The following is a 17,864-nucleotide window of genomic DNA, read 5'->3' as shown; positions in this document are numbered from 1 at the left end:
GGGTGACTATATCATATAGCTCCCATAGGAACGATCTTTCGAAAACAGTGACTTTTGTCAATAACTTCGTTACTTTTGACGCGATTGCTTTCAAATTAAACATTTGTTAGTTTAATATATCTGTTAATGACTGTGCCGAATTTGATAAAGATCGGGTGACTATATCATATAGCTCCCATAGGAACGATCGGTGGAAAACAGTGACTTTGATCAATATCGTCGTTATTTGCTATGCTAAGATTGTAGGCCGTTCTTTCGGAAACAGCTTTTCTAGATAAAACGTTTTTCCACTTTGATGGCTATAGGTAAGGAAAAAGTTACCAAAAAAGTTGCAAGGGTATACAAACTTTGACGCGGTCGAAGTTAGCCCCTGCCCTCTGGTTAATATTCCCTTAAGGTGTTCTATTAGGTTTAAGTCCGGGAACTGACACGGCGACCCCAAAACATTAACTTTATTTTCCTTATTGTTGCAAGGGATGTTGTTGTAGACGATACTAATATGATTTACTCTAGAGCAGTGAAATTTGAAGCAAATAATAATACGGAATGTGATCAGCTTAGTTTTCCGAATGAAAGTGTGAAAAAGGATCAGCTCAATTTCCCAAATGAAAGTAAAGTAAAGAAAGTCTCTTTGAAATAGAAATGAAAAATCTGATTTGAGGAAGCAATAAAGACAGAGTTTAATGCCCATGAATTTAATAACACCCAGAGAGTAATAAAGAAGCAAGAAAACATCTGGGTATTTTCAATTAAATATAACGAACTGAGCATCCCAATCAAATATAGAACAAGACTGATCGGAAGTACCAAGTTGATTACGAGGAAACCTTTGTTCCAGTTGCTAGAATTGCGAATTTTAGATTCTTACTATCATTAGCAGTTCAATTTAATTTGAAAGTCCATCAGATGCATGTTAAGACAGCTTTCCTCAATGGTACATTAAAGGAGGAAATATATATGAAAGCTCCACAAGGCGCACTATGCAATGCTGGACATGAATGCAAACTAAACAAGGCCATATATGGGCTTAAACAGGCAGCTAGGTGCTGGTTTCAAGTATTTGAGCTAGCAATAATAGAATTCGAATTTGTAAACTCTCCGGTTGATTGCTGTATGTTCTTGACACAGGTGACATTAAGAAAAACATATATGTGTTATTATAAGTTGATGACTTAGTAATAGCGTCAGGAGATATAAATAAAATGAATAGTTTCAAAAAATATTTAAGCGAGAGGTTAGAATGACTGACTTAGATGAAATACGACATTTCATTGGTTTCAGAATAGAAATGAATGAAGACAAAATATATTTAAGCCCAGCAGCATATGCGAAAAGAATTTTAAATAAATTTAACATGGATAATTGCAATTCTGTCAGTACTCTTCCAATTAATAAACTTAATTATAAGCTGCTTAACTCAGATAAGGATCGCAACGCTTCTTGTCGTAATCTTATTGGCTGTTTAATGTACATAATGCCATGTACACGTCCAGATCTAGCTACTGTCATAAATATCCTGAGTAGATATAGTAGCAAGATCAATGCTGAGTTATGGCAATCTTTAAAAAGGGGTATTAGATATTTTAAGGGAACTGTTAAAATGAGACTTATTTTTAAAAAGAATACATTATTTGATAATATTTTAGTTGGATATGTAGATTCTAATAGGGGTAGCAATGATTGATAGGAAATGTACATCGGGATATTCGTGTAAAATGTTTGATTCTAATCGAATAATGGAGTACAAAAAAAAAAATAAAACCAAGTGGCAACTTCATCAACTAAAGATGAATATATGACTCTATTTGAAGCTCTTCTAAATAGTGTAAACATAAAATTTGAAAACCCTATTAAAATACAACCAAGGCTGTATAAGCATTGCGAATAATCCCTCATGTCATAAAAAAGCAAAGTATATTGATATAAAATATCATTTGTTGGGTATGCCATACACCAAATAACAAATAATTGAAATTTATAATAACAAATACATTTACGTTTTTATACCCTTACAGAGGGTATTATAAAATTGTTCCGATGTTTGTAACGCACAAAGGAAACGTTTCCGACCCCATAAAGTATATATATTCTTGATCAGCATGAGAAGCCGAGTTGATATAGCCATGTCCGTCTGTCCATTTGTCTGTGCGTATGCGTTTTACTCAGCCATCTTAAGAGCTATTGGGATGAAACTTAGTATTTGAGCTACTTATGACCCGGGTAAGATAAAGTATGAAAACTGTCTGGATGGGACCACTATATAATATAGCTCTAGAAGAAACATTTTCATACAAATTTGAGTATCGCTATGAAATTTACATATGTGATAATATTGGATATAAAACATCAGATCCCACAATTTCAATTTCCGATCGGATAAATAGAACACAAGTTACAGCCGATATAAATCGGTTCAAGCGCTGCTTGCTGCCTACGACGTCATCATCAAATCAACAGAGCACAGGCATACACACCCAGACGCAACGCTACATGAACTGTATGTGTATGCGTGCCGTGCATTGCTTAGGGAATGATGGAACAAGAAGAAAAAATTGTTGTAAAAAGAGTAATAATGTTTTGTTTGTTCATTGATGAATTGAGTTGCAGGGAAAGAAATATGTCTTAACTTTGGGCGCCAATAAATCTTAACCGATTTCAAAAAATGAAAATTTTTGGATTCATAATCTCTAATGTATTCCTTATCGATTGAATATATTATTTTGCAAAACGCGATCCAAATTTAATTGCACAAGATAGAAAATTACGGGAGATAGTCGAGTTTTTCAATTAACGGAGGCGGAAAGGGGCGTGCCAAAATCTTTACACATACAAAATGTGCGAATTTACTAAGCAAATATACATACCAAGTTTGGTGTATCTAGTTAATATTATGCTTGAGAAAATCGGTTTTATTTAATTTGCGGGGCGGTAAGGGGCGTGTCAAAAATTGGAAACAAACTCGATAACTGTACATACTACACGAGACTACATACCAAATTTGTTGGCTCTAGCTCTTATAGTCTCCGAGATCTGGGTTCATACGAACAGACATGGCTAGATCATCTCGGCTGTTAAAGCTGATCAGACAATCTTAATGGGTATATCCGCCATGATCTCCCTGAACATCGTGCTAGAGATTTCGGGCAGGCAATGGCTGGGCAACAACGGATCACATCCCGTATCGATGACCTTGCGTTCCATTAGCCAGCGATTAAAGGAATCTCGTGGAGCTTTAATATTCTCACGACGCATGCACAGATCCTCGTGGGTTTTTAGTAGTTTCATGGTAAAGGCAGCTCCAAAGGCCTCAATTTCAGGATGCGGCTTCGTGCAAACTCTGATTTGCTTGAGGTTCTCTTCAGTCTTGTAATTCTCCGTTGAACACATAGATCGGACCAGATCTTTTTCAACTTTTAACGGGATTTTAGCATATTTTTCATTGACGGATCTAGAGCTAGGAAATAAGGGAATGTGTGCAATAGATTGAAAAAATATTCCTTTTTTTGCGTGCCTTGTAAGTGAAAAATTGCATATAAAGAATATTAACCTGGTAAAATTAATTAAAATTTAAAAAAATATCTCCCATCCAAATTCTTTCATAAGTAATTCCTCTGAATTAAATTCTCCGGGCAAAACCCTCGGCGATTTTGTTTTGCTCCTGTAAACAGTTCAATGTAGCTTAAATCCAATAATAATTGTAAGAAATAAAACCAGAGGGCCGGGGCTAACTTCGACCGCGTCAAAGTTTGTATACCCTTGCAACTTTTTTGGTAACTTTTTCCTTACCTATAGCCATCAAAGTGGAAAAACGTTTTATCTAAAAAGGCTAATGTTTGCGAAAGAACGGCCAACAATCTTATCATAGAAATAACGAAGTTAATGATCAAAGTCACTGTTTTCGAGCGATTGTTACTATGGGAGCTATATGATATAGTCACACGATCTTTATCAAATTTGGCGCAGTTGCTTATAGGCGCAATTAACTCACCAATATTTCATTCACCAATAATTTCACGACAATAGCTAAGAAAATAAAGTTATTGAGAAAAGTCACTGTTCGTGACTTTGCCGTTTGTATGGGAGCTATATGATATAGTGGCCGATCCGGCTGAATCTGAGATATACAACCCCTGCAGTATATACAAGCCTACATGCAAATTTCAGCTCTGTAGCTTTAACGGTCTAGGAGGAGTTTGCGTTGATCCAGACGGACGGACATGGATGAACTCGGTCGTGCTATCGAAATCTTTTTGGTCGATGCTTCCATCTATGCGTTGCACACTTCTGACCAAAATTAATATACCTTTTTGCAAGGGTATAAAAATATATCAACAAAAAGTTAAAATGGCCCGAAAAGCATAAACATATTACATTTTTAATTATTTTCGGAATATTTAAATTTGAAATTTTCTAAGAAAACATGTAAGTACATATGTATGTAGGTTATATTATTAAAGGATAAATCAAATAGAATAAATAGTGTTTTTAACTAACATATTGGCCAATTTTTTAGTTTTCGGCAAAAGACAAATACAATTTAGACCATTTAAAATTTTTACTGTGGCACTGATAAGGAGAGAATAGAGCAAGACATTCGCTTCGGTGCTTTCATCTATCTAGCTTCGCTTCTTGCTCTTGAATGACTGTGTCTATTACGTTTTCTGTTCTGTTCTGTTCAGTTCTGATGCTTCTATTCCTCCTGCTCTTGTGATCCTGTTATCAACTACAATAACAGTTTCTAGCTCCCACTAGGACCTTTAATGCATGAAACACGCGAATGGTACTTGAGTTATTTTTGGGGGTAAGTGCAAAACTAGCTCAACTAAATATAGCAACGAAACCAAGGAAATACCAATTAAGCTCCGGTACATAGAACGTTGACACACACACACACACATGCACACACACAGGCGAAATTTCTCACCCTCGTCCTATCACTGCACTGTGGGGTGAACAGCCCTTTTATGACCACATTTGTCAATTTTAAGAGGGTATAAAATTGAAATATTTTTATGCGGATTTATGACAAAACATTAAAGCAATTGTGGCACACTATTTTGAAATTTTCCAACACTGGTGAGAAACACCTAATCCGAGAAAGCTACAGTAGTTAAATTTTGAACTTAAACTTTTACATACTTTAAGCATGATTATGTGAAATATTATCAAATAACTCCTAAAAATAATTTTAGCCAGATAACTGCTTTGCTTCCTTTACAATACCTATGTATACATGAATATATATTATTAATCATTCGCGCCAGGACTATATTTACCTAAGAGGTTGCTCTTATTGAGTTCAGAATCCTCAGAACTTAGATTATAGCGAACAATTTATTGGCCATCGATATTGCTAATTTTTTACAATGTTAACGAGAAAATTACATGCTAAGCTTACACGAGATCATTTCGCAACCAACAAATAATTTGGTTATCTACTTGATATATTCATCTTTAAAGTTAAGTCTTTCAAGTCTTTTAAGCAAAAGAAGTGTACATAAATCAAGAAGGAAATTAAATTGTTAGAAAAAACATTTCTAGTGTATCGAAGCTTCAAAAAAGGATAATATTTATATACGATTTCTTTTCACATCATTTTGCATAAATCACAGAATGAGAAAACTGAATTTGGGTGTAGCACAGACAGGTATTACATTTCAAGGGGGGATTCTACAAGCCTTCATCTCCGCCGGGTAGTTCAGCATTTTCAAATTTACAGATTTCCTTCGAAGTAAATTTGGCAATTTGAATCATGCTGTTTGGAGCCGCGCAATATGGGCAACGCTGAAAGTCCATTAAATATATTTCCTAAAACGGAAAACATTTCAAATTTACTGTAAATGTTTTCGCCTTATCCTACCTACAGATTTGTGACGTGGACAAATTTCAGCCAAACGTCCATGGAAATATTGATGACATCGGTCGCATACATAGCCGTGCTTTGGACGATGACAAATGCACTCAGGCCTGTTGGCATTTGGATGGACTATCTGTTTTTATTGCCATCTGCTTCGGCTTCCACAGAATTGGTTTCATCATTGGCGTCCACATATATATAAGAATTCAGGTGAAATTGCGGGCGCTTGCGTACAGCACTCTTGGGGCGTTTAGGCTGGTAACCAGTACCAGAGCAGTGGGGGCATCTGTTCATGGCCGATTTACTTAATTTTTCGAAGAAATTTGCTTAGCTGACGAATTACACAGAAATGCCAGAATTGCTTTTTCGCAGTTAATGATTGTTCTGACATTTACCCAAATGGTTGCCTCGACGTGAACAGAAAAAAATATGTACATGTTTATATGTATATATGTTGATGAAACTTAAAAGCTCAGTCTTGTACCATATTGTTCGTAGATCTGTGATGTTAAAATTCGGTAAGTCTAAGTGACTCTCAAAGAAAAAGTGTCTTAAAAAAGGCTAATTTAAAGAAAGTTATAAAAACAAGGCAAATTATAATAAAAAAAAAAAAAAAAAAAAAAAAAAAAAAAAAAAAAAAAAAAATATATAAATAGGCAACAACGTTATAAAAAAGCAGAGGCGATTGATAATGGAGCTAGAATTAATTAATTGGCATGAGCAAGGAAAAAAAGTACGTAATAGGCGAAGGCGTAAAAAAAAAAAAAAAAAAAAAAAAAAAAAAAAAAAAAAAAAAAAAAAAAAAGAAAAAAAAAAAAAGAAAAAAAAAAAAAAAAAAAAAAAAAAAACTTAAGGTGTATTGGATGCGGAATCAAAAGTTAATAGTCGACTTTCTTTAAATTACATCAGAACTAATAGCTTCGATTTGAAGCTAATCAATGGAAAATTTGGAAGCTGGCCAAAGACCACTTAAACAATTGCAAAAAGTAATAGTAAAAATGATTGCTAAAAAGAGAATTTTATAATTAAATGCTTATCAAAAGGTCTGTACATCCCAAAGTTCACTGCGTATGAGTGATAAACAAAGTTAATTGCAGCGACCAGAGAGCAGAGCTGTAGCTCTTACGGTCTAGGAGGAGTTTGCGCTGATCCAGACGGACAGACGGACGGACATGGCTATTTGAACTCGTCTCGTCGTGCTGATCAAGAATATATATACTTTATATGGTCGGAGATGCCGATATATTCCCTCGATATCTATATCGATAGCGATCACTCAAAAAGTAAATATCTTTTTGCAAGGGTCATATCAAAAATGCCGAGACGCATGGCTTACAAAGTCAGAATTCAAAGACTGGGTGAGAAAAGTAACCACAGATCTCACTGAATTGTTCTGTTTTTATTGCAAGGGCACGATAAAGGCCAAACTGTGTCATTTGCAAAAACATGGAACAACAACAAAACATGTTTCCAATGGTAAGAGTTTTGAACAGAGAAACAAAATTTCCTGCCTTGCTGAACGAATTGAATAAATGGGAACTAGATGCAAAAAATGTAATAGGCGTAGGAACCGACAATGCCAGTGGGATGGTTGGCTCCCACAAGAGCGTACACGTGAAGCTCAAAAATCATTCACCTGATCTACTACTCATTAAATGCGTTTGCCACTCAGTGCAGTTGGCAGTCAACTATACGTGCAAGCAGTTTATGCCAGAAGATCTCGAGTATTTGATCTATAAGACCTATAATTGGTTCTCAAAAAGTTGTCATCGACAATCAGCTAATGAATAATGATAAGGTTTGGAATGTGTTTCTGTTCGGAACTTGTGTTGTCTTGTCTGTTGTGTTGTGTGTTTTTTTATACATTTATATACATTATTTTAAAAGCAATTTTTTCATGATCGCGTTTGGCATAAATGATACATTCAATCGATAAGGAATACTTCAGAGATTATAAGTTGAGATAATAAAAGTAGAAGATTTAAATTTACCAAATATGAAACCAAGTCAAAAACCAGAGGGCCGGGGTTAACTTCGACCGCGTCAAAGTTTGTATACCCTTGCAACTTTTTTGGTAACTCCTTTCTTACCTATAGCCATCAAAGTGGAAAAATGTTCAAGCTAAAAAGGCTAATGTTTGCGAAAGATAGGCCAACAATCTTTGCATAGGAAAAAACTAAGATATTGATCAAAGTCACTGTTTTCCACCGATCGTTCCCATGGGAGCTATATGATTTAGTAACCCGATCTTTATCAAAGTCGGCACAGTCATTAACAGATATATTATATACTAACAATACTAACAAATGTTTAATTTGAAAGCAATAGCGCCAAAAGTGACGAAGTTATTGACAAAAGTCACTGTTTTCGAAAGATCGTTCCCATGGGAGCTATATGATATGGACACCCGATCTTGATCAAATTTGGCATAGTCGTTTATATGTGTAATTAACTCACCAATATTATAATTAATTTATAATTAATTTCATGACAATAGCTCAAAAAATAACGAAGTTATTAAGAAAAGTCACTGTTCGTGACTTTGCCATATGTATGGGAGCTATATGATATAGTGATCCGATCCAGCTGAATCCGAGATATACAACCCCTGCAGTATATACAAGCCTACATGCAAAATTTCAACTCTGTAGCTCTAACGGTCTAGGAGGAGTTTGCGTTGATCCAGACGGACGGACAGACGGACGGACGGACATGGCTACATGAACTCGTCTCGTCGTGCTGATCAAGAATATATATACTTTATATGGTGGAGATGCTTCCATCTATGCGTTGCACACTTCTGACCAAAATTAATATACCCTTTTTGCAAGGGTATAAAAAATATCAGCAAGGGTATATAGGGTATATATATTTATATACCCTTGCAGTCCTTGGCAATAATATTTTTACATTTTGAAATTTCTTTTCCTGCAACTCAATTCATTAATACATAAACAAAACACTCATTTTTTAACTACAATTTTTTCTTCTTCTTCCATCATTCGCTAAGCAAAGCACGTCACACATACATACAGCTTATGTAGCGTTGCGTCTGTGTGTGTATGCATGTGCTCTGTTGATTTGATGATGCCGTTGTAGGCAGCAAGCAGCGCTGCCGGCAGCGTTTGAACCGATTTATATTGACTGTAAATTGTGTTCTATTTATCCGATCGGATTGAAATTTTGGGATCTGATGTTTTATATCCAATACTATCACATTAGTCACATAATTTCATGGAGATACTCCAATTTTTATAAATTTTTATGAAAATGTTTCCTCTAGAGCTATATGATATAGTGGTCCGATCTTAATAATTTCCATACTTGATCTGCTCCAGATAATAAAAAGCACAGAAAAAATGTCAGCCTGATAGCTCTTAAGATGGCTGAGTAAAACGCATACGCACGGACGGACAGACGGACATGGCTATATCAACTCAGCTTCTCATGCTGATCAAGAATATATATGTTTTATGGGGTCGGAAACGTCTCCTTCTGTGCGTTACAAACATCTGACCAATTTTATAATACCCTCTGCAAGGGTATAAAAATGTAACCCAATTTTTTGATGTATTCAATAAATTTAAACAAGTTAAGTATTTTATAAATTTAAACATTTCTCATTAAAGTGGGCGCATATTTTTTATGTAAAAATAATATTTTATCTAAATTGCTGCTGCTCGCGCGAGTTCGTAATAAAAAATCGTTCCCTTGTTGCGGCACTTGCTGGTATATTTCAAATATTTCTTGCCAATGCTTCCAAGTTTTGTAAAGTATTGTTTTGTTCCAGAAATCTAAAACATTTGTGTCACAAGTCAGTCAGTCATTGCTAAATACTTATCTATTTCTATTTCTACAGAACTTTTTTCAATTTTTCTTTTTTTTTTTTACAATTTAAGTGCATAAATGTGGAAAACCCATTAGCACTTGTTGCGATAGCTTGATTTTCATGAGACTGCTGTACGCTCTGCTTATTTTGTATATGTAGTATCATGGCTTTTACTGTTGCCCTTACTTGCTCCCTTTTTCCTTAAAGGGGGATTCAAAAATAAGCCAACTAAGTGGACGGCATATTTCAATTGAAAATCTTGACATTGGTTCTTTCTGTACCGTGCTTTGCGTACCTACCGTGCATCTAAACTTTGGCACGGTAAAACACGGTAATTTTTCGTAAGGGGCCCAACGGCCCACACGTAATTTTTTGAAATAAGCACGGCACGGCCCATGCCCATCTCTAGTTGCTACAGACACAAATGCAAAAGCCTCATTTGTGATTGTATGTGTGCCGGCCGCTAGTTTAAACTTTAAAGTGATGTGCTTCATATGACGCTGTGTCATATGTGCGATAGTATTCGGGTATTTGTTATCGATAGCAAATCCATGTTAACTCTTATCAAGACCCATCACTAAATTTGCTGGAAAATTGTATAAATACAGGGCCGACTCATCGGTTTCCGCATTTAGTAACATTTTCTTGTTGGAGCAACAGCTAAATTATTATAATTCTTCTTTTTAATCCATGCACTCATAGGATGATATTCTCTCATTTTAAATACCATTTTAATTTCTATTTGCGGTATAAGCGCCTAACAAAAATAAAATGAAGTAGCCGCTTTAAATACGACCTATTTCACAAGCATCCATGTTAAATGGTAATATGATTGCAGATTCGTCATTTCCATTAGTGCTAATGATTGTTATTTTTTTTAAAACGGTAAACAATGTACTGAGTATATAAATACGGCCAAAGACGTTTCCTTTGGCTCTGAAGTCTGTCTCCTTAAGTTCAGATCGTCGACAATTACAGATTGTAAGCGTCTCGGCATCGGCAGTCCATTTGAACATTTTTAGTGGTTATCTGCTTTATTGCCATTTAATTGACGTCAGCTCTTCAACTTGTGCAGAGTTGAAAAAAAAGTAAACTAAAAAATATTCCACACAGATTCACATAGTAAAAGACTTTTCGTTGGAATTTTTGAAAATATTACGAAGATCAATTTGGAAATGTATGAATTGTGTGAAGACTATTACATTGGGTTGTCGTATAATTTAGAATGACCATTATTAAAGACTATTTCCCTTTGATATTTGCGTAAATGAAGAATTTGCATCTCTTGCGTGCGAAAAATGGCTCTTCTGCCAGAAAATTAATCGATCTTTGCAGTCATCTTAAATTCTTCTTTTCCAGCCAAGAATTCAGTTTTGTTGGCAATCTCATGGACTAGATTTTCGGGAGAATAGTCCTTGTAAGGGATACCAGGTTTTGGCTTTTGAATGATCTCATTATTGTCACTCTCATCATCATCAACTTCAGAGTCTGGAGGTAACTGTATGTACCTACTTTCATAATAATACACTTCCGGATAGGCCATTTTGCAGTTTGGGTTTAGTGCAGCGTAGAGTACCCTGCCATTACGTCGGAGTTTTTCGGTAGACTTTTCCTCCTTAGCTATCAAAGTAAATTGACTTCGCTTCAGGTTCCTCAAATAACTTAAACCATTTTGATTCAGTTCAATGAGAGAATTTTACGCATTTCTTTTGCATCATAGGACTTACCAGTATCGTTGGATACATAGAGTTGTTAGAACCAATTGCAGAAATCGTAATTACCAGGATGAAATAGATGGCAAACGTAAATTAATGATTGTAAACTTTTTTAAAACGGTAAACAATGTACTGAGTATATAAATACTGCCAAAGACGTTTCTTTTGGCTCTGAAGTCTGTCTCCATAAGTTCAGATCGTCGACAATTACAGTCTTTGCAGTCATCTTAAATTCTTCTTTTCCAGCCAAGAATTCAGTTTTGTTGGCAATCTCATGGACTAGATTTTCGGAAGAATAGTCCTTGTAAGGGATACCAGGTTTTGGCTTGAATGATCTCATTATTGTCACTCTCATCATCATCAAATTCAGAGTCTGGAGGTAACTGTATGTACCTACTTTCATAATAATACACTTCCGGATAGGCCATTTTGCAGTTTGGGTTTAGTGCAGCGTAGAGTACCCTGCCATTACGTCGGAGTTTTTCGGTAGACTTTTCCTCCTTAGCTATCAAAGTAAATTGACTTCGCTTCAGGTTCCTCAAATAACTTAAACCATTTTGATTCAGTCCAATGAGAGAATTTTTACGCATTTCTTTTGCATCATAGGACTTACCAGTATCGTTGGATACATAGAGTTGTTAGAACCAATTGCAGAAATCGTAATTACCAGGATGAATTCGATAGCAAACGTAAATTAATGATTGTACATTTTTTTAAAACGGTAAACAATCTACTGAGTATATAAATACGGCCAAAGACGTTTCCTTTGGCTCTGAAGTCTGTCTCCATAAGTTCAGATCGTCGACGCTAGGAACTGAGTGTCTACCTGGTGATGGCCACTAATTGAAGGTTCATTTATAAATCTCTATTCATAAGTCCATTCAAACCGTTTTTCGTCCTTAATAGTTCTATAAAATAATAAACATAAAAAAGAATGCCACCTCGAATTGGGATCGTCGGACTCTGTTTCCGATCAGAAAGATGGTCATGAGTTAACTTATATTTACTGAGAGCGTTGCAGAGCCACTGTGACTGGTCTTTATATATGCTTCTTCTAATTATATTATTCTCTCTAATAATCCCAAAGTATGTCTTATAATTAGTTTCAGTAGACCTTAGATTTTTCCTTAAGAGCCCAAAAGTATATGGTCAATTTTCAAAGTTTTTGAAAATGTTTCGGCTTTATTTGCTTCGCATTAAAACTAAATTGACCAGAATTTAATAAACAATTTGAAAAATGTATGTTTTGATTATCAAGTTAGTATTTTTCAGTCGGCATTAAAATCTTAAGTTCGAAATTGGTATGGTCAATTTTTTCAAAAACTTCAAAGATGGAAGTGTTTAATGCCATTTTAAAGTATGTTAAATTGTTATTTAATTAAGTGGGGCGGTACTTGTACGCATATTATGAATAATTTTCATTTTATCGTTCATGTTTAATTTTTTTTTAAAGTGTCATAAGCAACCCGTTACCATTAATGAATCACAAAAATAAAATATAAAAAAAAAAACCTGGAAATGTTTAAGTATTTCATAAATGTCCTGCTCACATAATTCAGAACATGAAATAAAATAAAATCAATATTTCGTCGGAACTTTTCTTTCCTTTTAAGAACTTACTTTAAAATCAAGAGAGGTAACTTTTTGGCATTGTGGCCACAAGACGTCTACGCTAATTTGGAGTGATTTTACACCATTCTTAAAGAATTCTCAAAAATTTTTTTTGTTTGCTGGCTTAAATATCACCAACATATTTTCTATTGGCTTCGGATCCATTATCATGCTGGAAACCCCATGCAAGCGGTAAACTGTCGGCGTATTTATTACCAAATGATCAACTCCAGATGACGTGAAACCAGCCCAAACGATTACTGAAGAGTCCCCGTGTTTTACCGTCTTCTTGGTGTACCTTGCATCAATCCAACACATTGAACTTTGATTCGTCGCTACAGACGTCGTCTTCTTAGACCAGAAGACACACTTACTCCGCTCTATTTGAGCCCTGATTTGAAATGAACTTGAAAACGGATCCACTCATGCTATCATCCATTGCGCTTGTTTTTGTCGGCTTCCGGCGAGGCATATTTTCAAAAGTGCCATGTTTTTTATAATTTGCAACACCGTTTTAAACGTTACCACGAGAAAAGTTCAGCAATTTGACGATTTGAAGAATACTTTTTCAAATACAACATTAGTATTTAGTAGCAAGAAAATGATTAAATTAAATTGTTGAGGTAAACTCTATTACATCTTGTTTATTGACAATCGAAGTATCAATGGTCAAATTTTGAATTCTATTTAAATATATGAATATAAATTTATTTCGATCGTGGCAGGGCTTTATGCGAAAAAATGTTTACGGTGAGCACAATGCTGGGTTCCAGGATCATCTGAACAAAAGTAAAACGCTTCGTCAAAAAAACCCTACATTCTCCTTAAGATGTCACATTAATCGGTTAGAAATTGGCAAAGAAAACCATCTCAAAAAAGACAGATTAACCAAAAATTGAAGTTTAAATTTCATGCCTTGCAAAATATATGAGTTTCCAACTTAGAAAAAGGTTCGACTTCGGTATACCATGCACCAGGTGAAGAAATATTTTCAATTGCGAAAAACATACAGTGTTGCGAGAAAAATTTGTTTTCTTTTGTGTCTGTCGTTGCAAAATTATATTTATTTTATAACTGAATGGTTTATTATCAAAACGCCAATCCAAAGAATACAAAAAAATTTGTTTTGTATTTTTTAAAGTAAATTTAACATAAAACCAGAGGGCCGGGGCTAACTTCGACCGCGTCAAAGTTTTATGATAACTCTTTCCTTACCTATAGCCATCAAAGTGAAAAAATGTTCAAGCTAAAAAGGCTAATGTTTGCGAAAGAATGGCCAACAATTTTTGCATAGGAAAAAACTAAGATATTGATCAAAGTCACTGTTTTCCACCGATCGTTCTTATGGAAGCTACATGATATAGTAACCCGATCTTTATCAAAGTCGGCACAGTCATTAACAGATATATTATATACTAACAATACTAACAAATGTTTAATTTGAAAGCAATCGCGTCAAAAGTGACGAAGTTATTGACAAAAGTCACTGTTTTCGAAAGATCGTTCCTATGGGAGCTATATGATATAGACCCGATCTTGATCAAATTTGGCATAGTCGTTTATATGTGTAATTAACTCACCAATATTAAATTTCAAATTGACAATAGCTCAGAAAATAACGAAGTTATTAAGAAAATTCACTGTTCGTCACTTTGCCATATGTATGGGAGCTATATGATATAGTGGCCCGATCCGGCTGAATCCGAGATATACAACCCCTGCAGTATATACAAGCCTACATGCAAAATTTCAGCTCTGTAGCTTAACGGTCTAGGAGGAGTTTGCGTTGATCCAGACGGACGGACGGACGGACATGGCTATTTGAACTCGTTTCGTCGTGCTTCCATCTATGCGTTGCACACTTCTGACCAAAATTAATATACCCTTTTTGCAAGGGTATAAAAATATATCAACAAAAAGTTAAAATGGCCCGAAAAGCATAAACATATTACATTTTTAATTATTTTCGGAATATTTAAATTTGAAATTTTCTAAGAAAACATGTAAGTACATATGTATGTAGGTTATATTATTAAAGGATAAATCAAATAGAATAAATAGTGTTTTTAACTAACATATTGGCCAATTTTTTAGTTTTCGGCAAAAGACAAATACAATTTAGACCATTTAAAATTTTTACTGTGGCACTGATAAGGAGAGAATAGAGCAAGACATTCGCTTCGGTGCTTTCATCTTATCTAGCTTCGCTTCTTGCTCTTGAATGACTGTGTCTATTACGTTTTCTGTTCTGTTCTGTTCAGTTCTGATGCTTCTATTCCTCCTGCTCTTGTGATCCTGTTATCAACTACAATAACAGTTTCTAGCTCCCACTAGGACCTTTAATGCATGAAACACGCGAATGGTACTTGAGTTATTTTTGGGGGTAAGTGCAAAACTAGCTCAACTAAATATAGCAACGAAACCAAGGAAATACCAATTAAGCTCCGGTACATAGAACGTTGACACACACACACACACATGCACACACACAGGCGAAATTTCTCACCCTCGTCCTATCACTGCACTGTGGGGTGAACAGCCCTTTTATGACCACATTTGTCAATTTTAAGAGGGTATAAAATTGAAATATTTTTATGCGGATTTATAGACAAAACATTAAAGCACATTGTGGCACACTATTTTGAAATTTTCCAACACTGGTGAGAAACACCTAATCCGAGAAAGCTACAGTAGTTAAATTTTGAACTTAAACTTTTACATACTTTAAGCATGATTATGTGAAATATTATCAAATAACTCCTAAAAATAATTTTAGCCAGATAACTGCTTTGCTTCCTTTACAATCGGATACCTATGTATACATGAATATATATTATTAATCATTCGCGCCAGGACTATATTTACCTAAGAGGTTGCTCTTATTGAGTTCAGAATCCTCAGAACTTAGATTATAGCGAACAATTTATTGGCCATCGATATTGCTAATTTTTTACAATGTTAACGAGAAAATTACATGCTAAGCTTACACGAGATCATTTCGCAACCAACAAATAATTTGGTTATCTACTTGATATATTCATCTTTAAAGTTAAGTCTTTCAAGTCTTTTAAGCAAAAGAAGTGTACATAAATCAAGAAGGAAATTAAATTGTTAGAAAAAACATTTCTAGTGTATCGAAGCTTCAAAAAAGGATAATATTTATATACGATTTCTTTTCACATCATTTTGCATAAATCACAGAATGAGAAAACTGAATTTGGGTGTAGCACAGACAGGTATTACATTTCAAGGGGGGATTCTACAAGCCTTCATCTCCGCCGGGTAGTTCAGCATTTTCAAATTTACAGATTTCCTTCGAAGTAAATTTGGCAATTTGAATCATGCTGTTTGGAGCCGCGCAATATGGGCAACGCTGAAAGTCCATTAAATATATTTCCTAAAACGGAAAACATTTCAAATTTACTGTAAATGTTTTCGCCTTATCCTACCTACAGATTTGTGACGTGGACAAATTTCAGCCAAACGTCCATGGAAATATTGATGACATCGGTCGCATACATAGCCGTGCTTTGGACGATGACAAATGCACTCAGGCCTGTTGGCATTTGGATGGACTATCTGTTTATTATTGCCATCTGCTTCGGCTTCCACAGAATTGGTTTCATCATTGGCGTCCACATATATATAAGAATTCAGGTGAAATTGCGGGCGCTTGCGTACAGCACTCTTGGGGCGTTTAGGCTGGTAACCAGTACCAGAGCAGTGGGGGCATCTGTTCATGGCCGATTTACTTAATTTTTCGAAGAAATTTGCTTAGCTGACGAATTACACAGAAATGCCAGAATTGCTTTTTCGCAGTTAATGATTGTTCTGACATTTACCCAAATGGTTGCCTCGACGTGAACAGAAAAAAATATGTACATGTTTATATGTATATATGTTGATGAAACTTAAAAGCTCAGTCTTGTACCATATTGTTCGTAGATCTGTGATGTTAAAATTCGGTAAGTCTAAGTGACTCTCAAAGAAAAAGTGTCTTAAAAAAGGCTAATTTTAAAGAAAGTTATAAAAACAAGGCAAATTATTATAATGGCACAACGAAAAAAAGCGAGGCGGAGCGTAAGGGCTTAAGGTGTATTGGATGCGGAATCAAAAGTTAATAGTCGACTTTCTTTAAATTACATCAGAACTAATAGCTTCGATTTGAAGCTAATCAATGGAAAATTTGGAAGCTGGCCAAAGACCACTTAAACAATTGCAAAAAGTAATAGTAAAAATGATTGCTAAAAAGAGAATTTTATAATTAAATGCTTATCAAAAGGTCTGTACATCCCAAAGTTCACTACGTATGAGTGATAAACAAAGTTAATTGCAGCGACCAGAGAGCAGAGCTGTAGCTCTTACGGTCTAGGAGGAGTTTGCGCTGATCCAGACGGACAGACGGACGGACATGGCTATTTGAACTCGTCTCGTCGTGCTGATCAAGAATATATATACTTTATATGGTCGGAGATGCCGATATATTCCCTCGATATCTATATCGATAGCGATCACTCAAAAAGTAAATATCTTTTTGCAAGGGTCATATCAAAAATGCCGAGACGCATGGCTTACAAAGTCAGAATTCAAAGACTGGGTGAGAAAAGTAACCACAGATCTCACTGAATTGTTCTGTTTTTATTGCAAGGGCACGATAAAGGCCAAACTGTGTCATTTGCAAAAACATGGAACAACAACAAAACATGTTTCCAATGGTAAGAGTTTTACACAGAGAAACAAAATTTCCTGCCTTGCTGAACGAATTGAATAAATGGGAACTAGATGCAAAAAATGTAATAGGCGTAGGAACCGACAATGCCAGTGGGATGGTTGGCTCCCACAAGAGCGTACA

At 35.2% G+C, this 17,864-nt stretch overlaps 1 protein-coding gene and 1 long non-coding RNA gene across 2 annotated transcripts; both read right to left on the bottom strand.

Moving 5' to 3' along the window:
* Positions 1-5,534: 5,534 nt before the first annotated feature.
* On the bottom strand, positions 5,535-6,374 carry LOC124460855. The gene is made up of 2 exons (XR_006954830.1): positions 5,865-6,374; positions 5,535-5,808 (listed from the first exon to the last, which is right to left on the bottom strand). It is a non-coding gene; the product is annotated as an uncharacterized LOC124460855 (long non-coding RNA).
* Positions 6,375-16,135: 9,761 nt separating this feature from the next.
* On the bottom strand, positions 16,136-16,858 carry LOC111519721 (uncharacterized protein CG13380-like). The gene is made up of 2 exons (XM_023181536.2): positions 16,466-16,858; positions 16,136-16,409 (listed from the first exon to the last, which is right to left on the bottom strand). The coding sequence occupies exons 1-2, from the start codon at positions 16,751-16,753 to the stop codon at positions 16,272-16,274; spliced, it is 426 nt and encodes a 141-aa protein (XP_023037304.1). The 5' UTR covers positions 16,754-16,858; the 3' UTR covers positions 16,136-16,271.
* Between the last annotated feature and the right edge of the window lie 1,006 nt (positions 16,859-17,864).

Source organism: Drosophila willistoni, unplaced genomic scaffold (genome assembly GCF_018902025.1).
Source record: "Drosophila willistoni isolate 14030-0811.24 unplaced genomic scaffold, UCI_dwil_1.1 Seg145, whole genome shotgun sequence".
Taxonomy (NCBI): Eukaryota; Metazoa; Arthropoda; class Insecta; order Diptera; family Drosophilidae; genus Drosophila; species Drosophila willistoni.
This window is presented reverse-complemented; position numbering and strand designations above follow the sequence as displayed.